The sequence below is a fragment of the Malaclemys terrapin genome, chromosome 1 (assembly GCF_027887155.1).
Source record: "Malaclemys terrapin pileata isolate rMalTer1 chromosome 1, rMalTer1.hap1, whole genome shotgun sequence".
NCBI classification, from domain to species: domain Eukaryota; kingdom Metazoa; phylum Chordata; order Testudines; family Emydidae; genus Malaclemys; species Malaclemys terrapin.
Window position 1 is genome coordinate 139448634 of NC_071505.1, and position 20257 is coordinate 139468890.

At 48.8% G+C, this 20257-nt stretch overlaps 1 protein-coding gene across 6 annotated transcripts; it reads right to left on the reverse strand.

Moving 5' to 3' along the window:
- Positions 1-9276: 9276 nt before the first annotated feature.
- LOC128830514 (chondroitin proteoglycan 3-like) lies at positions 9277-18280 on the reverse strand. 6 transcript variants are annotated; one of them, XM_054016363.1, is made up of 6 exons: positions 18213-18280; positions 14741-14827; positions 14192-14215; positions 13626-13745; positions 12972-13019; positions 9277-12221 (listed from the first exon to the last, which is right to left on the reverse strand). In XM_054016363.1, the coding sequence occupies exons 2-6, from the start codon at positions 14805-14807 to the stop codon at positions 12205-12207; spliced, it is 276 nt and encodes a 91-aa protein (XP_053872338.1). In that variant the 5' UTR covers positions 14808-14827; positions 18213-18280; the 3' UTR covers positions 9277-12204. The 6 variants fall into 6 exon arrangements, 5 of the variants coding, with proteins under 5 accessions (XP_053872338.1, XP_053872336.1, XP_053872337.1 ...); XM_054016361.1 differs by having other exon boundaries at positions 14741-14929; positions 18213-18269; XM_054016362.1 differs by having other exon boundaries at positions 14741-14933; positions 18213-18263.
- Positions 18281-20257: the final 1977 nt, after the last annotated feature.

Below are 20257 nucleotides of genomic sequence, written 5' to 3' on the forward strand. Positions count from 1 at the left end.
GTTGGTCTCTTGCCAGGCAATCCGGCACTTTTTGGGGTTGGCGGTCAGGCCCGCCTGTCGTAGGGACCTTAGGACCGCCGCAACCCGGGGCAGATGATCCTCCCAGCTGCGGCTATAGATGACCACGTCGTCTATGTACGCCGCCGCATAGTCCTGATGGGGCTGCAGAAGTTGGTCCATCAGCCGCTGGAAGGTGGCTGGGGCTCCATGGAGACCGAATGGCATCCGTGTGAATTGGTACAGCCCCGTTGGAGTGGCAAAGGCAGTCTTCTCTTTTGAGGTCTCCTCGAGGGGGATCTGCCAGTAGCCTTTGCTAAGATCTAAGGTGGTGATATACTGGGCCTCCCCCAGGCGGCCCAGTAACTCGTCTACACGGGGCATCGGGTAGGCATCGAAGCGCGAGATGGCGTTTACCCTCCGAAAGTCGATGCAGAAGCGGCGGGTACCGTCCGGCTTGGGCACCAGGACCACCGGACTACGCCACTCGCTCTGGGACGGTTCGATGACGCCCAGAGCCAGCATGGCTCTTACTTCCTCCTCGACCGCACCCCGCATCCGATAGGGCAGGGGCCGGGTCGTCTCTCGAACCACCTTTCCCGGCTCGGTCTGGATGGAGTGTTTGACCAGGGACGTGTGGCCCGGTACGGCCGTGAAGGTTCGCTTGAAGGTTTGCAGCAGGCAGTTAGTCTGTTTACATTGCTCTTCCGTGAGCGATTGTCCTAATTGGGGTGCCGGGGGGTCATCCGTCGAGGGTACCTGGGGGCCCAATTCCGGCTCGGGCGGGCATGGGTTGATTAAGAGGCCCTCCCGGTCCTGCCACCGTTTCAGCAGGTTGACGTGATACCGCTGGGTTTCCTTCCGCTTGTCCGGTTGCCGCACCTCGTAGGTGACGGGACCGACCTTACGCACGACTTCGTAAGGTCCCTGCCACCGGGCTAACAATTTTGACTCACTAGACGGGAGGAGGAGTAGGACACGGTCTCCTGGTTGGAACTCCCGGACTTGGGCTCCTTGATCGTAGGTCCGTTTCTGCCGTTCCTGCGCCGTCTTTAAATTTTCGCGGGCCAGGGCTCCGGCCTGGGCAAGGTACTCCTGTAACTGGATGACATATTTCAGGAGGCCCTGGGCTGGGGACGCTGACTGTTCCCAGGTCTCTCTCATCAGGTCTAAGAGGCCCCGCGGTCTGCGTCCGTACAGCAGCTCGAAAGGGGAAAATTTTGTTGAGGTCTGCGGGACTTCCCGGATGGCTAGCAGCAAGGGTGGAAGGAATTGGTCCCAGTGGCGGAGGTCCTCTGCGGGGAATTTCCGCAACATGCTTTTCAAAGTGCGGTTAAACCGCTCCACCAACCCGTCCGTCTGCGGGTGGTACACGGACGTCCGGAGTTGTTTGATGCCTAAGAGGGCACAGACCTGTCGCAACAATTGTGACGTGAAGTTCGTTCCTTGGTCGGTCAGTATCTCTCTAGGCAGTCCTACTCGGGCGAAGATTTTCAGCAATTCCCCCGCGATAGACCGGGCGGTAATACTTCGCAGGGGGATGGCTTCGGGGAACCGAGAGGCATAGTCCACCAAGACCAGGATGTATTGAAACCCCGCGGCACTTTTCGGGAGGGGGCCCACGAGGTCCATGGCGACCCGTTCAAAGGGCGTCTCCATCACTGGCATGGGGACCAGGGGTGCCTTGGGGATCCCGGGCGGGGCGACCCTCTGACACTCTGGGCAGGAGGCGCAATATTCTTTCACCTCCTGAGAGATTCCTGGCCAAAAGAAGCGCGCCAGGATTCGGGCGAGGGTCTTCTCTCGCCCCAGGTGCCCGGCGGCTGGCACATCGTGGGCCAACTTCATTACCGCCCGCCGGTGACACAGGGGCACTAACAGTTGGGTTTGTGGTTCCTGGGTGCGGGGGTCACGGTCCAGGCGGTAGAGCCGGTCCCGGCGTAGCTCAAAATGGGGCCACAGGGTGGCCCGCTGGGGGTCCACAACCTTCCCGTCTACTGCCGCGAGCTGCTCGTAGAAGCGGCTAAGGGTGGGATCCTCTCGCTGGTCCCGACAGAAATCGGTATCGAAGCGGGGCTGAGGGGCCGGCTCCGGCGACGGTCCCGCTGCGTCCGTGTTGTCTATCTCGGTCGCTGGACCCTGCTCGGGGGTCTCGGAGGAGGACCCCAACCGATCAGCCTCCAGGGCCGGCGTGGACCGTAGGACTTCCTCAAAGGCCGGCCAGTCCCGACCGAGGATCACAGGGTATGCAAGATGGGGAGCTACCCCAACCACCAGGTGTCGGGTGATCCCCGCGATGGTTAGGGGGACCCGGGCGCTGGGGTATGGTCGGACATCCCCATGGATGCATTGTAGATGAATACATCCGAGGCGGTTATCACCCGGCGGTACCAGGTCCTTACGGACCAACGTCTGTCCATAACCCGAATCGATCAAGGCCCGCGTAGTCCGTCCTCCGACGGCCGCCGGGACGGTCAGCTTGGGGTTCATGGCTGGCCTGGCTCGAGTGTGGCCCGCCCACACTTGCCCATAGCTGCAATCCATCTCCGGACAGTCCCGGCGGAGGTGTCCCATCTTCCCACAACTGAAGCAGGGTCCAAGTTCAGGTCGTCTGCTCCGGGGGCCTTCCCGGCTTGGGCTCCGGGGGGGGCTTCGTCGAGCCCTTGGGGGCCCCTGGCCCGGGGCCACTGGTCCGGTCCGAGGAGCCGGGTCCGCGTGCCGGATCCGGGTCTCGCGGCGGGGGTCGGGCCTCGGTGCGGGGGGTCGTGGTCCGCTCAGGGGTTCCCCTTTCTTTTCGCCGCGGGCTGGTTCGGGCCCGGGGCGGCGGAAGGTGGGTCCTACCGCATCTTCGGCGGCTAGGAAGTCCTCCATTAGCGACACGGCCTGGGCCAGTGTCGTCGGCCGGTGGCGAAGCACCCAGGCGCGCCCTCGGGAGGGTAGGGTGTGCACGAACTGTTCCAACACCACCTGCTCGGTTACCTCCTCCGCCGTCCGGGTGCCGGGCTGTAGCCACCGTCGGCAAGCCTCTTTTAAGGTTTGGGCCACTACCCGCGGTCGGGCCCCGGTGGGGTAAGTCTGGCCCCGAAACCTTTGTCGGAAAGTCTCGGGACTGACGTCGAGGGCGTCCAATATCGCGGCCTTCACCAGGTCGTAGTCCCGTGCTTCCTCAGCCGCCAATCCCCGATAGGCCACCTGGGCCGCCCCCGTCAGGTAGGGGGCTAAGAGAGTAGCCCACTGGTCCCTGGGCCACCCGGCGACGAGGGCTACCCGCTCGAACGTGACCAGGAATGCCTCCGGGTCGTCGTCTGGGCTCATCTTAGTCAAGCGAAGGGGGGCAGCTAACCGCGGCATCTCCGCAGCCTCCCCTGCCGGCCCCGGTGCGGGGCGAGGGAACGTGACCAGCAGCTGCTGCAGCTGGACTCCCAACTGCCGCACCAGCTGTTGCTGTTGCTCGAGCTGGGCTGTGTGCTGTTCCTGCTGCAACTGGAGTTGGGCGGCATCTCGCTGCTGTTGCTGTGCGAGCTGAGCGGCCTGCTGTTGCTGTTGCTGCTGCAGCTGGGCCGCCTGCTGCCGCTCCTGGCTCTCCGCGAGCAGCTGAAACAGCTGCTCCATATCCATTCCTTAGAATGGGGGGGGGGCAACGGCCACTCCCCCTCTAGCCCCTTCTCACAGGGGCAGGGGCTCGTGCCCCACGTTGGGCGCCAAATGTAGTAGGTCCTAGCCGGGGCTCGACCCTTCCGGGCAGGAGGGGAGCCACACCGACTCACTACTCTGGGAATAAGCAGTCAGTTAGTCCTGAAACTCCGGCTCTTTGGTGCAGAGTCGGAGCAACCACAGTTAAAGCTCAGGAGCCCAGGCCCTGGATCAGGGCGGGGCAAACACAGTTAGCTCAGACCCTTGCTTGCTGGGCTGAGCGGGCAAATAGTTCAGAGCCCAGGCCCTGGATCAGGGCGGGGCAAACACAGTTAGGCTCAGGTCCTTATGGCAGGGGCTGAGCGGGTAAATAGTTCAAAGCCCAGGCCCTGGATCAGGGCGGGGCAAACACAGTTAGGCTCAGGCCCTTGTTGCAGGGGCTGAGCGAGCAAACAGTTCAAAGCCCAGGCCCTGGATCAGGGTGGGGCAAACACAGTTAAGCTCAGGCCCTTGTTTGCAGGGGCTGAGCGAGCAAATAGTTCAGAGGCCAGGCCCTGGATCAGGGCGGGGCAAACACAGTTAAGCTCAGGCCCTTGTTGCAGGGGCTGAGCGAGCAAATAGTTCAGGGCCCAGGCCCTGGATCAGGGCGGGGCAAACACAGTTAGCTCAGGCCCTTGTTGCAGGGGCTGAGCGAGCAAATAGTTCAGAGCCCAGGCCCTGGATCAGGGCGGGGCAAACGCAGTTAAGCTCAGGCCCTTGTTGCAGGGGCTGAGCGAGCAAATAGTTCAGAGCCCAGGCCCTGGATCAGGGCGGGGCAAACACCGTTAACTCAGGCCCTTGTTGCAGGGGCTGAGCGAGCAAGCAGTTCAAAGCCCAGGCCCTGGATCAGGGCGGGGCAAACACAGTTAAGCTCAGGCCCTTGTTGCAGGGGCTGAGCAGGCAAATAGTTCAAGGCCCAGGCTTCTGTAGCCGAGCGTTGGGTGAGGGGGAAGCCTGCCACCCGTACGGAGGGTGGCAGGGGGGAACGCAGGCCCACCCACTCCACTGCGTTCCAGCCCGGGGCCCTAACAGCGGTTGCTGCCGCTGCTGGTCAGTGGGGTATCCAGACCGCAACACACTGACATAGGCTCACATTCAGCTGCAGCCGGACCGGGGTCGGCTACCCCCGGGCTACTTCCGTGCTCCCCCTCACAGCCTACCTCGGTCGTTGCGCCGGGATCGGGCCAGTCCACCTGCATGGGCTCCTCTCTGCCCGGGCTCGGCGGCAAGTCTGGTAGCTCTGCCGGGAAGTCCGGCCAATGGTCCTCAGGCGGCTCCTCTGGATAGCAGCAGGGGCTGAGGGGTTCGGGTCCAGTCTCACCCTCCGGGTTAGCGGGGTTCGGTTCCCAGGGGTTCTCCCAGTGGCGGGCGTGAACGGGCTCCGGCGGCTCCTCCTCGTAGCGGGCCCGGGGTAGCTCAGGCCAGCTAGGGTCTTCGACAGTCTCCTGGCCGGGAGCTCCCGGCCGCACGTCTGCTCCCTGTGGTGGCTGGCCGCCAACTGAGCTCTGGCGGCCGGCCTTTATACTTCCTGTCCCGCCCCTTGACTTCCGGGGGGCGGGGACAGGCGGTGGTGGTCCCACCCACTCTGGTGCCGGCACGTGGGCTCCCTCTTCTGGGCAGGAGGGGAGCCACACCGACTCACTACAGGCCCCCTCAAGGATTCAACTCACAACTGTGGGTTTAGTAGGACAATGCTCAAACCACTGAGCTATCCCTCTTCCAAGCTACAGTTACACCTATAAATAAGGCTATGTCTACACTACTGCTTATGTCAGTATAACTTATGTCACTCAAAGGTGTGAATATTCTACCCCCCTGAGTGACCTATGTTACACTGACATAAGCATCAGTGGGTATAGCGCTATGTCAGTGTAGCTTATTTCACTCACGGGGGTGGAATTTTAAGCCGACGGGAGAGCTCAGTCCTGTCAGCATAGAGCATCTTCACCAGACTCAAGGCAGCGGCGCAGCTGTATTGGTACAGCTACGCCTCTGCAGCGCTGTGTGTGTAGACATGGCCCAATAGGAAACAGCTGAGATATCATGCAGGAGACATGCACAGCTGAGACATTTGTTATACCTAACCACCTAATATCCTGCTTCCCATGTAATCAATGGGAGTCTTGTGTTCAATGTGTGTGTTCACGTGTGCAGGCATACACCTTTGCCCTCCACTGGATGGAATCAGAACAATACAACTGTATGTCATTGGCCTTATTCTGCAGATGACACAAAACTTGGGGCAGTGGTAGATAATGAAAAGGACAGGTCACTGAGACGGAGTGATCTAGATCACTTGGTAAGCTGGGCTGAAGCAAACAATATGTGTTTTAACATGGCTAAATGTAAATGTATACACCTAGAAACAAAGAATGTAGACGATATCATCCCCCATGAGCATTCCTGGAGGCTGGACTAGAGACTACTTTATGCATGTCAGACCCCTGTCTTTGCATGAATGTCCTGAGCCCTGATTTTCCCCACCCCTTTCTATTTCCAGTTCTTACTGTCCCTTGAGGATTGCCATTTCTACTGGAGGTTATGGTGGTTCAGTGATTTGGATCAATGTTCATTAGGGATAAATCCACCCAAAGGGAGAATTGGAACCTCGATCTTCAGAATTGTTGTGTGAATCTACTGCTGTTAAATCTCATGCTGGGCAGCTGGAAATGTGCCTGTCAGATCAGCATCACCACAAGTAACATCACTGTTATACCCACTATGCTCAAGTGAAAAGATGAATAAACTCACCTGCAGGGTGACACCTAATCAATGGGTGTGATGGCATTGGGCTACCTTCTGTTGGAGCAGCCAGAAGCACAGCCAGCAGAGCGAGAGGATCAGCACCTTCTTTGGCATGGTTGGTAGGGACAGGTGTCAGGAGAGGAAGAGAAGCAAGGACTGTAGTGTCTGAATGAGTGAAGCTTGAACCATAGTTAAATAAACTCCCATACAGCTCAGATGCTCAGCAGAGGGAGAAGTATTGTGGCACTTTGAAGTTTTGCATAAGGGGACACACCTGACACTAGGGAGTAACTGCCGTGCCTGATCCATGATGTTACCGATGGTCAAAGTTACCCTGAGGCTGTTCTGTCTCAACTGCATCCTGAATCCTTTCTGAGACTGAGGCCCAGTCTACTAAACATTTAGGTCATCATTGATATAGTCCTGAGGGGAGTGAAAAATCCACACACCTGAGCACCGTAGTTATGCTGACCTAAATCCTAGCATAGATGCAGCTAGGTCAATGGACCTAGTGCTTCCATTGATACAGCTACTGTCACTCAAGGAGGTGGTGTTTCTACAGTGACCATGTCTACACATACAGCGCTGCAGTGGCACTGCTATACCGATACGGATGCACCACTACAGCACGTGTGGTGTAACTTATGTTGCTCAGGGGGGTGGAATATTCACACCCCTGAGCGACATAAGTTTTGCCGACATAAGTGGAGGTGTTGACATAGCCAGTGATGGGAAAAAGTCCTCTTGTTGCGGTAGGCTGCGGCTATGTCTACACTACCACGTATGTTGATATAACTTATGTCACTCCAGGGTATGATTATTCCACCCCCTTGAGCGACATAAGTTACACCGACATAAGCACCGGTGTGAAGTTATTCTAGATTTACCTTAGTGTAAATGAGTACAGAATTTGGCCCAAAGTTCTCTTACTCATGCAGCCCAGATCTTAAACACTAGGCCTGGTGATGAGAAGTTATGGGGATGAGGGGCAGTGGTGCCAATTCAGATATTTCTTGAGGGGTGGGGCAAATTATAGTCCTTGCCCCCAGCAGGGACCCCATTCTGATTCCCCCCACCAAAAAAAAAAAATTGAATGGCATTGTAACCCTGTGCCATTGGTGAGGGGCATTTGTTTCAGTCAGTGTGGGACCTTGGAGCCATGAATTAAAAAGTGAGCAAACCAGAGTTTCCAGCTGTAATGAGAAACTGACAAGCTGACCTCATCCTGCTTGACTGGTTCTGTTACATAGCTGTTAATGGCCCCAGGGAGAAGACACTGGGAGAAAGGAGAGGAAATTTTGTTCCTCTTGCAGTGAAAAGGGATGGGAATGGAGAATTGTGCCAGCACTACAGGGTAGATTCTCACTAAACTGATGTATGTCTGCCCAGCATGGCTATGGCTGGGCTACCTGAGATAGCTTGAATCCAGCTAGTGCAGGTACAAATAGCAGTGAAGACAGTGCAGTGAAGGCTTCAGAGTGGGCTAGTATGAGTATGTACCCAGGGTATAGCATGCTTATACTACCTGTGCTGAAGCCTGCACTGCACTGTCTTCACAGCTCTTCGTACCTGCACTAGCTGGATTCAGGCAGGCTCAGGTAGGCTATCTCATGCACAGCTTTTGCTGTGTAGTTATGTCCTAATCACTCTCCTGAACTTACACTCCAGCTGCCCTCTCTGCCTGATGAATGCCTCGCTTCAATCCTCCTATTGCCCTTGCTGGTGCCCTGGGGTCACCCTCTTTGTATTGCTCTGTCTCCCTGCTAATGGCTCCATATTATCCCATGCTGCCATGTCCCCCTGCTGACTGGCGGTGTTACACTCCAGTTGCCCTCTCCCATTTGCTGACTGCCTGGTGTTGTGTGCTTCTCTCACTGTGTTACATTGTCTCATTGGGTAAGTCCCATTTTTCATGAGCTACATCCTCTTTCTTAAAGCGAGCAGGAATGCTATAAAGGCTGAAATAAAAGGAGGGTAAATAACAGAATCCATGAGCCTTGTGATGTACTTCCTTCTCCACAAACCCAGAAAGATCAGGCAGATTGAGGTTGCTTCTCTTAGCCCCACAAACTATTACTTCTATTTATATAGACTTGGTAATTGTAACTTATGGATGGATTCCTCACCCCATCCTATTCTTATCCCCTGTCTGTCTGCAGGTCTGGAGAGAAAAGCACCCCATTGCCCCATTTCTCCCCCAATTACAAGTTCTTGCCCTGCAAATCATAAGGTTGGTCATGTTTCTGGGGTAGAAAGAAGTGTCATCTCTAAGAATGAAAGAACTAAAATGAACTTTTGTTAGCTGCTGGTGCCACTCTGTGGGCCTTACCTGCATCACATTTCATGCAGCTTCACAAAACTTGTTCACCTCCTGTGTTGCTGTTTGAATGTCTTATCCCCCAATAACCACGAATTAAAACAGGCAAGGCAATGGTGAAAGGAGTTTAGAAAGGGATCTTACTGACAGCAAATAGCTTCAATGCTTGAGTCCCGGTGCACATGTGGTGCCCAGCACAAGGCTTTTCCTTGTGTTATCCTTTGGACATTTTTCCAATATTATTTACTAAGGCAAATGGATTTGCTGAAGAGTGAAATGGTGGCAAAGGAGAGAAAGTTCAAAGGAGAGATTGTGGAGCTAGATATCTGGGGGTTAGATTAGATGACCCCTGCAGTCCCTTCTAATACTGTGAGCTTCTGAGTTTGGAGCTGAAATCTACCAGTTATTCAGGGTTTGTCTGACCTACAGCAAAGGCTCACCAGAGCAGTGACAGAGGTTGACTCTTGTTCCCTAACAATCGTGCAGTACATTTATAAGGGACACCGAGTTTTTAATATTCATAGATATGCAATTTTGTTAAGATCGCATTACAATTAATGCATTTTCCCCACAGATACAAACAGCTACTGTCCATGACCATGGCTTGAAAATGAAAAATGAAAGAACAAAAGTAAAGCCTTCCTGAGAGAGCCGTGTGTGTGTGTGTGTGTGTGTGTGTGTGTGTGTGTGTGTGTGTGTGAGAGAGAGAGAGAGAGAGAGACAGAGACAGAGACAGAGACAGAGACAGAATTGCTGCCTCTCTCTGCAGACAGTAGAGTATTATTGGAAAGTTGCCATTACCAAACCTCGTAGAAGAAGAGAAAAAGAAATAGACAATTTAAACTGAAATTGGACTAATTTGAATTTAGTATTTTGAAAAAGGTAAAGAACTTGAATGCCAGGTATTATTGAAAGATTAATGGAGAATTCTTCTTCAGCTGTGTGAATGTTTCAGAATGTACAATCTGAGTGCTGGGAATTAGGCCATGATTTCTTATGGTATCATTTAATGTCTTAGTGTCTGTGCTTTGTTATTTGAAATTATGATTTACCATTTAAGCTCCACTTGACAAACACTGGGCCTGATCCTGTACCATTAAAGCCAATAATCGTTTACCAATGGGAACAGGATCCAGGCTGTGAAGCAGCTTGTCCATTGCTATGATAAAATAAGAATTGGGAATCCAGAACTAATTCCCCAGTTGAATATATCATGGAGATGTGTTTTATTAGGCTGATTGGTGTAAGACCTATGGGTAGGAGTTCAATAAAAAAGGACATTAAAAAGTTTCAGGACCGTGTTTAATTTTTAAAAATAGATTCATAGATTCATAGATTCATAGAATCTGTAGATTCATAGAATTTAAGGCCAGAAGGGGTCCTTAGATGATCAAGTCTGACTTCCTGTATAACACAGGCCATTAAATTTCACCTAGTGACCAGTTTTCATTGAAGTATATAAATAAAAACCATTTGAAAGGCAGGAAATGTGGACTCAAAGTTCCACAAACATCTTTAGTGCTGACTTTGGATCAACTCCAATGGTGATATTGGTATAACGTGTATTACATATGAGCCTAAAGCTAAGGCCTGGTCTAGTTCTCATTGAAGTCAATGACATAATTTCCATGGTCTCCAGTGCTGATGGATCAAGCCTATAAGCAGGAAAGGGCTGGGGCCATGTGTTAGAGGGGACAGACAGATGACTTCAGCCCTGCAGGAAGCCCAGACCAAAAGTAGGGCAGTGGGTGGGATATCCTATCTCCTAGAACTGGAAGGGACCTTGAAAGGTCATCAAGTCCAGCCCCCTGCCTTCACTAGCAGGACCAAGTACTGATTTTGCCCCAGATCCCTAGGTGGCCCCCTCAAGGATTGAGCTCACAACCCTGGGTTTAGCAGGCTAATGCTCAAACCACTGAGCTATCCCTCCTCCCATCCAATAAGACCTGGGGCTTGGCCAGCATCACAGTCAGAGTACAGGCTCATCTGTTCACTCCTGGCACTCTGTCCCAGGGAGACTGTCTTCCCCTGTGGGCCCAGGCAGTGCAGAAAGGAAACCACCTGAATTGAATAGTTGAAGAGACAAGAATCAGATCGAGATGAGAGGAGGAGAGTAGATTGGGACAAGGTGCCTGTGGCGTGGCCGGGGGACAGACGGACATTCTGAGACTGGATACTGATGGGAAGCAAGAAACTGAGACTGGGAGAGAAAGGGGGAGAGAACTGTGTGACCCTGCAGTTGTAGAGGGTTTTGGGAGCTCAGGATGTGGAAGGAAGGCAGGACAAGTTCCCAGCACTAGAAGTTAATGGGCTGGAGAGACTGTCTTATGAAAGAAGGATAAAAAGCAATTTTAGGTTGGCCATCTGGAAAAGCTTCCTGATGGTGAGATGTATTAGGCTGTGGAATGGACTCTCAAGGCAAGTAGATCAAAAAAATTGTTCGCCAATCATTAATAGGGTTGACTAGCATCACATGTACATCACTTATGTCCCAACTATGGGCTTTATTTATTGTTAGATTGTAATATGCAGTACTGTTGCTAGTGTGTAAGATCATGAAGTGAAAGAATTAAAAAAAACATTATGTAGGCAAGGAGAGGATGTGATCTGCTGCTGCAATAGAGAGCCACACTATCAGCATTTTAATGTCATCATTTTTTATGTACAGTGATCGTTATATTAGCAAGGGATAGATCTTAGTTGAGAGAATGGCAGAATGTTCACCTGCTTGGAGAATTCTCAGAGGTCACAGTTTAATTATTGCACATCACCTCTCAATAGATCCCTCCAATTCATCACAGCTTGGATGATAGTCATATTTTGAAAAGTGACTGTATAAATGGCATTGTGGGGCTCCATGCATATAATCTTTCTGGGACTCCAGATCAAATTAATAAAAATAAAAATGTTGTTTTTTCTAGCTGCTGACTCTGTAAACTCAGCCTGAGCTCCAAGAATCAAGCAGGGTTCTTTTTTTCCCGTACATCAACACCAATAGTAAAAGCACTCCAGGCCAAATTCTGCCCTCAGTAACACTTGTGCAGTCCCATTCCCATCAATGGCTTCGCACAGGTGTAACCAGACTTCAGTAAATAATTCTGTGGATGATGCAGAAGAAGGCATAGACTCCAGCTTCTTCTCTCTGAACTGTGATGGCTCTTCAGGATGAACACACAAAAAACATATTTTAGTCACTAAAGTCAGTCACTCTGAGTTTGATACATGCACACAGCAGAGCTACTGAATGAAAAGTAACCATTTTTACAGTCACTTTTCAGAATATAATGCACCCTAAATACTTTATTAAGAGAATAATCACAAATGTTAGAAATTTAACAAACTCAACAGCACTCTTGCTAATGCTCTACACACTCATTTCTCAAGGGTGATGTTGTGCTTCTCATTTTGAGGCTTGAAATCTCCTTCAATGCAGCTGATGATGTAAAGGGAGTGGGTGGGACGTTTCATCCATCTCAATCTATTTCATATGCTAAAAGGAGAGAAAGGGTATGATGCATGGGTAAAAATTGAATTGAATTCTTTGGTCTGGAGCCAGCATGCCTTCACCATCCGAAACAGAGACAGATTGGATAGAGACCTACAAAATGGAACCCCAACACTTAACATCTTTCTTATTGGGATTTTATAAGTTATGGATGTTATGGGGACCACCCAGATGCTACAAGGGCCTTATAAAAATGGGCTACCAATCCACAACAACCTGCAGGATGGAAAAAGGTACAGAGCCTATGCAGTCAGTGATCTAGACCATGTGTCCTGGTGTCAAGAAATCCCAGGCTGAGCAGACACATAACTATTGACCTCAGAGAAGGAGAGCATCTGGGATGTGGTAGCCTGCATTGCCTTATGAATGATTAATACGAAGAGACCAAAACTGGAACCATTTATCCAGATCCCATCCTAAATGTCAATGGTTCAGATATAATAAAACCTTAATCCAAATAGACCTGGGTTTTGCAAAACACATCTCAGAGTGACAAGGTTTGGCAAAACACCATTAGTTGTTCTCACCTCCAGCAATTAAATCCCTGGCTTCATAAGCCAGGAGGAGATGGGAACACCTCAGTGACAATTCATCCTGGATTCTTTAGCCCTCAAGGCCACCTCTGATTAAGACAGAAGAGAGGAGTCAAATGGTGCATGCAGAAATGGCAGGACTGTGATCTTTTTGGAGGAGAAGAGGAATGACAACAGAATAGACAGAGCAGAATCCACTTACAGGGCTCAGATCCACTTCCACTGCTTTCCTCGGGGAGGCTGGATTGACCTACAATGAACAAAAATCAGAGGCTTAATCCTGGAAACTCTGCATGGTTAGAATAATTAAGTGCTTTGAGATCTACTGATGAAAAGTGTTACATCAGAGCTAGGCATTACCATTATTATTTTAGTAAGAACTAAACCTGTAGTGGTGGAACCCTCTGGTCAGTGAGTGTTATATGTCTCTTTCTCAGCCTGACCCACAGAGAATGTGAGTCTGCTTGCGCTCTGAGCTAGAGAGCCTGTCTTTTTAGATCAATCTGTAATGACTCGTGTTTAGCTGTGGAGGCCCCTGGTTCAATACCTGGTGTTGGCCCAGATGACACTCATTACAGTGGGGAGTCCCTTTAATCCATGGATATAAGGATAGATCATATACAGCTGAGGAGAGCATTTATATGGCACTGGACCCAGCCTGTCCTTTCCTGAGGGCCAAATCAGGGAGCTGCTTAGGTTGTGGGTGAATAGGATGCTAAAATTCAGTGCATTGTGGAGGATTCCGGTGCAAGGAGCGGACTAGGGGCTTCTTTCACCTTGTCAGTCTCTCTTGGCAGATAAGTAGAGAAATGTAAAAGCAGTAACAAAGTAACAGAAAGAAACAGAATTAACTTACCCATAGATTGCCCACTGGGCTCCCAGCCTAGCTCTCCACTGACTTGTCTACTAGATTCACCACTTGCTTCTCCGCTAAGCTCCCCACTTGCTTGCCCAGATTCAAAAGCACCAGATTCCTCTTGGAGAAACAAAAGAGAATAATATATAAATATGTATCACAGTTAGGTAACAAGTCTCCCTCAGTAATGTTATCCTTATGCTTTGGGCTCTAGTCCCATGGGATCAGGGAATGAAATGTACACAGTGTATGATGCTCTCATTTGCTTCCATTTTTTGCTTCCCTTCCAATCCCAGCCCATCCTTGGGATTCAGAGGGGGTGATAGTTTTTCTCACTAGGATGTGGAGAAATCCTTTGGGAAACTGAAAGGCAAGGATATTAGGGAGCCATGAGAGTAAGTATTAGTGACATCCAGCAAGGTCCAAGCTCCTGTGTGATAAATGGGGATCGTCCTGAACCTGCACCCCAGCTGCTACAGGGCCTGCAGTGCTTTATTATAATTAGGCTGATTGCTTCGGAGGTAATTCAAATGGACCAGAATATAGTAAAGGATGGATACACTCACCAGATTTGTCCCCACTTAGCTCCTCTGTAAAAATAAATGAGAAATTTATCAGAAAAGAACTTGCCAGGCTCAGAAACGTTCCCACATATTCAGGGCTCATTTCCTGTCCTGATCACATGGATCTGAGTGTGTGTACAGGTCAAACACAAGGAGAAGGTTACTGAGGTTAACCAGAATGTGCAGGAAACAGAACAGTCCTAGACATGTTTGGAGACTTGCCAAAGACGAGGTTTAAATGCCAGTAATTTAAACCAGCAGCTCATTCCATAAGAAATCAAAACAAAAATTGTCATACACCAAAATCTTGATCTGGAAACAGCCCATATTTAGGGGAACAGGGACTATCTGTGCCTTTTTATCTGATTCTTATACAGCAATGAGCACATTGTCAAAGGGGTAACAGATAATAACAATATTGAAATAACTGGATTTACTGCATAAGAAGCACAGAAGAGAGGATTGTGAGAGCCTTAAGATGGAGAAAGAAAGAGAATGGCTCAAATCCATCCCTGTGTGACTCCAGGGACGTTCATAATGTGTTCAGGTTACCTTGTGCTTGTATGAGAAGAGGCATAAGCAAAACAAGCAGCGCTGGGAGGATCAAGATCTTCGGCATAGTTGATATCTTGTGTGAAGCTTGAGTGTCAGGTGAAGAAGAAAAATGAAGGTTTCAGTGTCCAGCTGAAAGGAGCTAGGGGTATATGTAAAGTAAATCCCCAGTACTGCCCTCTCCACAATCTATCTGAGAACAAGAGGTTCAGGTTACACACATGTAGGATAATAAAAATTAAGAATTAGAGTTAGCTTAAGTTTAGTTAAGGAAATATATATGTGTTGTAAAGAAAGGCCTTGAAAATAATGAGTTATAAGGTCAAAAGGAATGAAGTAGGGAAGATGTCCAGACATGCAAATATCATAGAATCATAGAAGTGTAGGATTGGAAGGGACCTCAATAGGTCATCTAGTCCAGTCCCCTGCAATCAAGACAGGAGTAATAGGCATTTCCCACATCTAACTCCTGTGATCTGGTTCCAGGCATATTATCAGGAACACTGTTCTGTTTCTTTCCCAATAAGCAGACTTTGTTACAGTTTATCCCAGGAATTGCCTTCCCAGGAAATGTTGAAGATTGCTAGGGATCATGAATATTGATTTTTCTGCTAATGGACAGAATTCATTCTCACAGGGCAAGTTGTGAAATGTCACAAACTCCCATCTCTGCAGAATTAACTATATTAGACAACTTTACCCCGTCCCCTGATAACCTGTCTGTAAAGCAGCCTGTAGGAACAATGCACCCAATTCCCAAAAGAAAGGGTCTAAAATTTACCATATTAAGAGATTTCAGATACTTGTCTAACATTTTACTAGTTACCTTTCTCAAGTCACTAAAATGTCTGTTTTAGGCTGTGCCTGCTGAACAAGGTCACTCCATCCTGCTTGCATTCTTTTAATTATCTTGTTCAACCCTCACAGAGCTAGTACTATGTGGATAATATGTCAAGGGAGGCAGCACTTATCAGGAAAGGCTAAGAGAGTAGGTAAAAGGGCAGAGAGAAACCCTGAGACAGAACCATCAGGAATCAGAGCCACTGAACTGAGACCAAGGAAAAAGCCAGGACAATCTAAGCAGTCAGAGGCATCCAGACAAAAGGAGATGGGTGAGAAGCAAAAGAGAGAGAAGTTCCTAGAATGCTATAACACCAGCTTTGACCAGCCTATTTAATTTTAATAACTATTTATTTTGATTTCTAATATACAATGTTTTTTTAGAGATTTTACAAATTCATGAATTAATCTTAACACCCAGGTGAGCATTATTATTTGCATTTTACAGATGGGAAAACTGAGACAAACAACAGAGGTGAAGTGACTTGCCATATTCAACTAGGAAGCCTATGGCAAAGCCAAGAACAGAGCCCAAGTTTCCTGATCCCAAGGTCTGTGATTTAACCATATGGCCATTTCCCCTTCTCAAATGTTCCTCAAATAGGCAACCTATTTTTTCTTCGCTAAGTTTTTTCCTATTTTCTTCTATTTATACCCTCATTGATCACTTACACAGTTCCTCCCCTCCTTGGCATTTCAACCCTTATTATTCAGTCTTCTTCAGAAAGGTGACTTCCAAGTCTTCTCTAAAGTTTTATAATTAAGAAAGCCTGGACAGCCTAGCTTTAACACTTCAGAAAAAGGGATTGCCATATATCTTATCAGAGAGGAAAATATCCTGAGTCAGAGGCTTTATATGTTTGTGTGTATGTGTGTGGGCGTGCATGTATGGGTGAGAGAGAGAGAGATTTTGTTTGCCAACTGCTGAAGGGCAAGAGATTCCATTATCCTGATGTGGAGCCTAAGAAGCCATGGTCCGTGAAGCAAGCTGTACCTGAGAATCACCAGACTGATGAATTAAAGACTTGATCAGCTGATCTGTCCACAACATCCAAAATGAAACCAGAGCTGAGCACGGAACCGAAAGAACCCGCTAAACACCTGCCCATCTGTCATCCATTGATTTTTGTCTGCCAGCAACCATCAACACCCAGATATTTCTGGACAGAACCTAAGAAACACTAAGTAGAAACCAAACACTGACAACTGAAAGCCACAAATTCAGCTAACAGTCCCACACATGCAGTAATATCTTCCCTCTGTTGAGAATGAGGGAGAGATTAAACTTCAAGGCTGAAGATGTCTAAAACATTGTAATGGGCTGTGTGCCAAAGCCACATGCCAGCAGACAGGATATGGGAGCTCTGTATGCCAGTTTCGCAGTAACCAACCAAGATGACACCTTAAATCTTTTTAATTCACAATTCCTTATTTTAGTCAAAAGATTATCCCCCCTTCAGTTTTAGTGAGCTACACACACACACACACACCTCTCTGCACCACTGTTCATAGTTACCTTTCGGAAGATTGACCTCTCCACTGAAGATCCTTCTGCAGCAACCTGACACCTGGTTATCTGCTTACATGGCTGTCTGGCTTATAGTCAGCGATGATTTCTAATTGGTTTGAAAATTGTTTCTTATCTCCATATTTGCATATATGCAATTTACTCTGGAGCTGCCCATTTCTGAACTGGTGAGTTTATGTGGCTGGTATTGCAGGAGCTAGCAATGAGATTTCCCAGTACATAGTTCTACTGATTGTTACTTCTGGTTTCTGCTGTTTTATTGGACAAATGACATAAAACCCCATATAGTTTTAGAATCGATAGATTCATGGCCTTCTCTTGCTTCTAATGAAGGGACTAATTAATTTAGACTGGAGATTTAATTTGTTAGTGTAAGGTTATTTGAGATCCGTGGGTTAAAGACAGGTATTACTAAAGAGACAACCTCAAATTGAAATCTAGTCAATTTATTATATATATTGTCATTAGTCATTTCAGGTTCTTCAGCTGTCTGCGAGGCCTCCTGCCAATTCTTACGCTTGTACAACTACATTTCCCTAATTTAAAAAAAAAATGTTTCTCTCCTCTGTTGCTGTGTGAGGTTATACCAGGGACGATTTTGGCCCAGTGCATGTATCTGCAGTGTGCAAAATGAAGTAGTGAGCATGCTATGCTCAGTACAAAAAATTAATATCTTTGCCTTGTCGGTACTATTTTTTTCCAGTTTCACTACTATTTCCCTTAAGGGCAGCTGCCAACATGACAAGCTTGAGCTGTTTTTTAATAAAATTCTTATTGTTTACAATAGGTTCATCAGAAATCAATACAGTGCATTGAAAACAACAACATAAATGCAAATAGAGATAAATGCCCAAATACAGGGGCCCAATCCGGCATGTGCTTCTCATGCCGAACTTGCACTCTAGGACTAGGGCCCATAAATTTTAGCCTACACAGAGGAGGTGGAAGCCCCACAGTTCAGAACTGGTAGAACATAGGACATCTTTTATTGGACCAACTTCTGTTGGTAAGAGAGACAAGCTTTCTTGTAATTTAATTAGGAATGTAATTTAAGAACAAACACTAACATAATAATAAGTAAAATTAAATACATAAGAGACTGACCCTGATGGAGCTCAGTTCAGGCTGAGGACAGTGATTTCACTGAAGCTGCAGAGGTTGGATGATTAACACAAAGTAAAGCGTTGCAGTAAGTTAGAAGGACCAGGATGAGAGACTTACCTGGACAAACAGTAAGGAACAATTCAGGTTGAACTACGGGTAGCCTAAACAATGAGATCCTAACCCCTCCCATCAGAGCCACCTAACCCTTTCCAAAGTTTGGAGAGGGATTAGAAATTCAGAACCAGATCAGAAGTTGGCAGCTGGCTTTCATCTATAATTGTGGCAACTGGAATAGCTATTGCGGAATAGCTTATTCCACAATAGCTATTGTGACAAAATCAGGCTGGATAGCTGTAAGAGAGTGGTGGAAGGTGGTATAGCCTTGGAATGATAAAGGCCCTTTTCTGTATAAATTGAGAAGGGTCAACTAGGGACATGTGAGTCCAGTTAGGGGCTGCCTGAGACATTTAAAAATCCCTCCTCTGGTGAGGGAGGAGGAGGAGGAGAGAGAAGCTGCTGCAGGGCTAGTGGCAGCAGAGAGAGAGAGAGAGGCTTCTCCCGGCTGGGTGAGAGGCTGATCTCCTCCCTACAGGGGAAACAACCAAACTGACTGCCTGTTTAGGGGAAGGACTGGCACTGCAGGGCCAATAACAGGGCAACACCCAACAGACAGGGGGCATGAAAAAGTATCCCCCTTTTATTTTGTGTTAGTGAATTTCTTTCTTTCGTTTAGTGAAGGAGCACTCCTTGAGCCTGCCCGGAGGCTAGGGTGACCAGACAGCAAATGTGAAAAACCGGGACGGGAGTGGGGGGTAATAGGAGCCTATATAAGAAAAAGACCCCAAAATCAGGACTGTCCCTATAAAATTGGGACACCTGGTCACCCTACCGGAGGCCTACCTTGAAAATAGTGCTAAATAAACACAGAGTGGGAAGACAAACACTGTCCAGAGTGAGGCTGATTTACCTCAAACCCCACCACTGCCAGAAGGGGAAGCACTAAGCCATGTGAGAGGGAGGAGGTGCCTTTCCGCACTATGTCAATCCAGTTCTCTGTGTAGACAAGCTCTAACTCCAGGTTTTAATTTTGCATCTTAGGCCCATATCTATGTACAAAGCCGATCATTTGATAATTGCTGGCATTATGGAAATAAGCAATAAATTCAAATGGTTCCGTTTTCAAAGAAATTACATGGATGAGACGCAACTGCAGTGTGATTGTGACGTTCCCCTGGTGTTATCTGGATAGGCCAGTGGTCTGCTAGGTCACTCCTATCCTCGACTCTGGGAGCCAGCCTTAACCTGCTCTGCTGTGAGAACCCCCAATCCCAGGCTGTTCACGCACAGCCTCTAGCATGTAAGCTACGTGAGTAAGCATTTTTGGCCAGCCGCTGCTTGGATTGTGCAACCGAATGACACTAGCCAATATCTCCGGTCCCAGACACAACCCTAGGAACCTCCGTCTTGGAGTGTCCAGTTATGCCCTCTGGACGCTTCAAGCTTATATGAGTTCGTCAATTTAACAAAGAAATTGATATGCACCAGGCTTGTTATCCCAAGGGGAGGATGTGACGAAGTGGGAATGTTCTTAATGTTTTCTCTGAGTGCTATGTGGGTGCCTCAGTTTCCCCTATGCATTTCTCGAGTGTCTAGGGGTATGTGATTGTTGCAGAGCCCTAGGGGGGCAGTGTGATCCTGTCTGCACAGAGAATGGCTGACACCCTATCCCCTGGCAACTGATGGCCTGGACCCCTCCTCTGCGAAGGTGCCAACTGAAGATGTTAGAGAACAAAGAGATCAGGTGACCTCCTGGCCCGGGAAAGAGACAAAGGTGAGAGAGTTTTCAGTTTGGAGCTGGCTGGGAAGATGGAGGGGAGCCCAGCCAGGGCTCTGGCCTCCCTGCGCCCTTCCTCCCTCCCCTCCCCCGCAAGATGGACCTAACTGAGGGGGTCCAGTTGTCTATACCTGCAAGACCTGTCTTGGACTGTGTTCCTGTCATCTAAATAAACCTTCTGTTTTACTGGCTGGCTGAGAGTCATGGTGAA

What these genes read in the sequence shown, in the direction of transcription:
- LOC128830514 (XM_054016363.1), bottom strand. Translation starts at nt 14,807, where the DNA reads ATGCCGAAGATCTTGATCCTCCCAGCGCTGCTTGTTTTGCTTATGCCT. An exon ending in TCTTCTCATACAAGCACAAG is followed by an intron (nt 14,216 to 14,740) that starts GTAACCTGAACA and finishes TTATTTTTACAG; the next exon opens with AGGAGCTAAGTGGGGACAAA. An exon ending in GCCCAGTGGGCAATCTATGG is followed by an intron (nt 13,020 to 13,625) that starts GTAAGTTAATTC and finishes TGTTCATTGTAG; the next exon opens with GTCAATCCAGCCTCCCCGAG.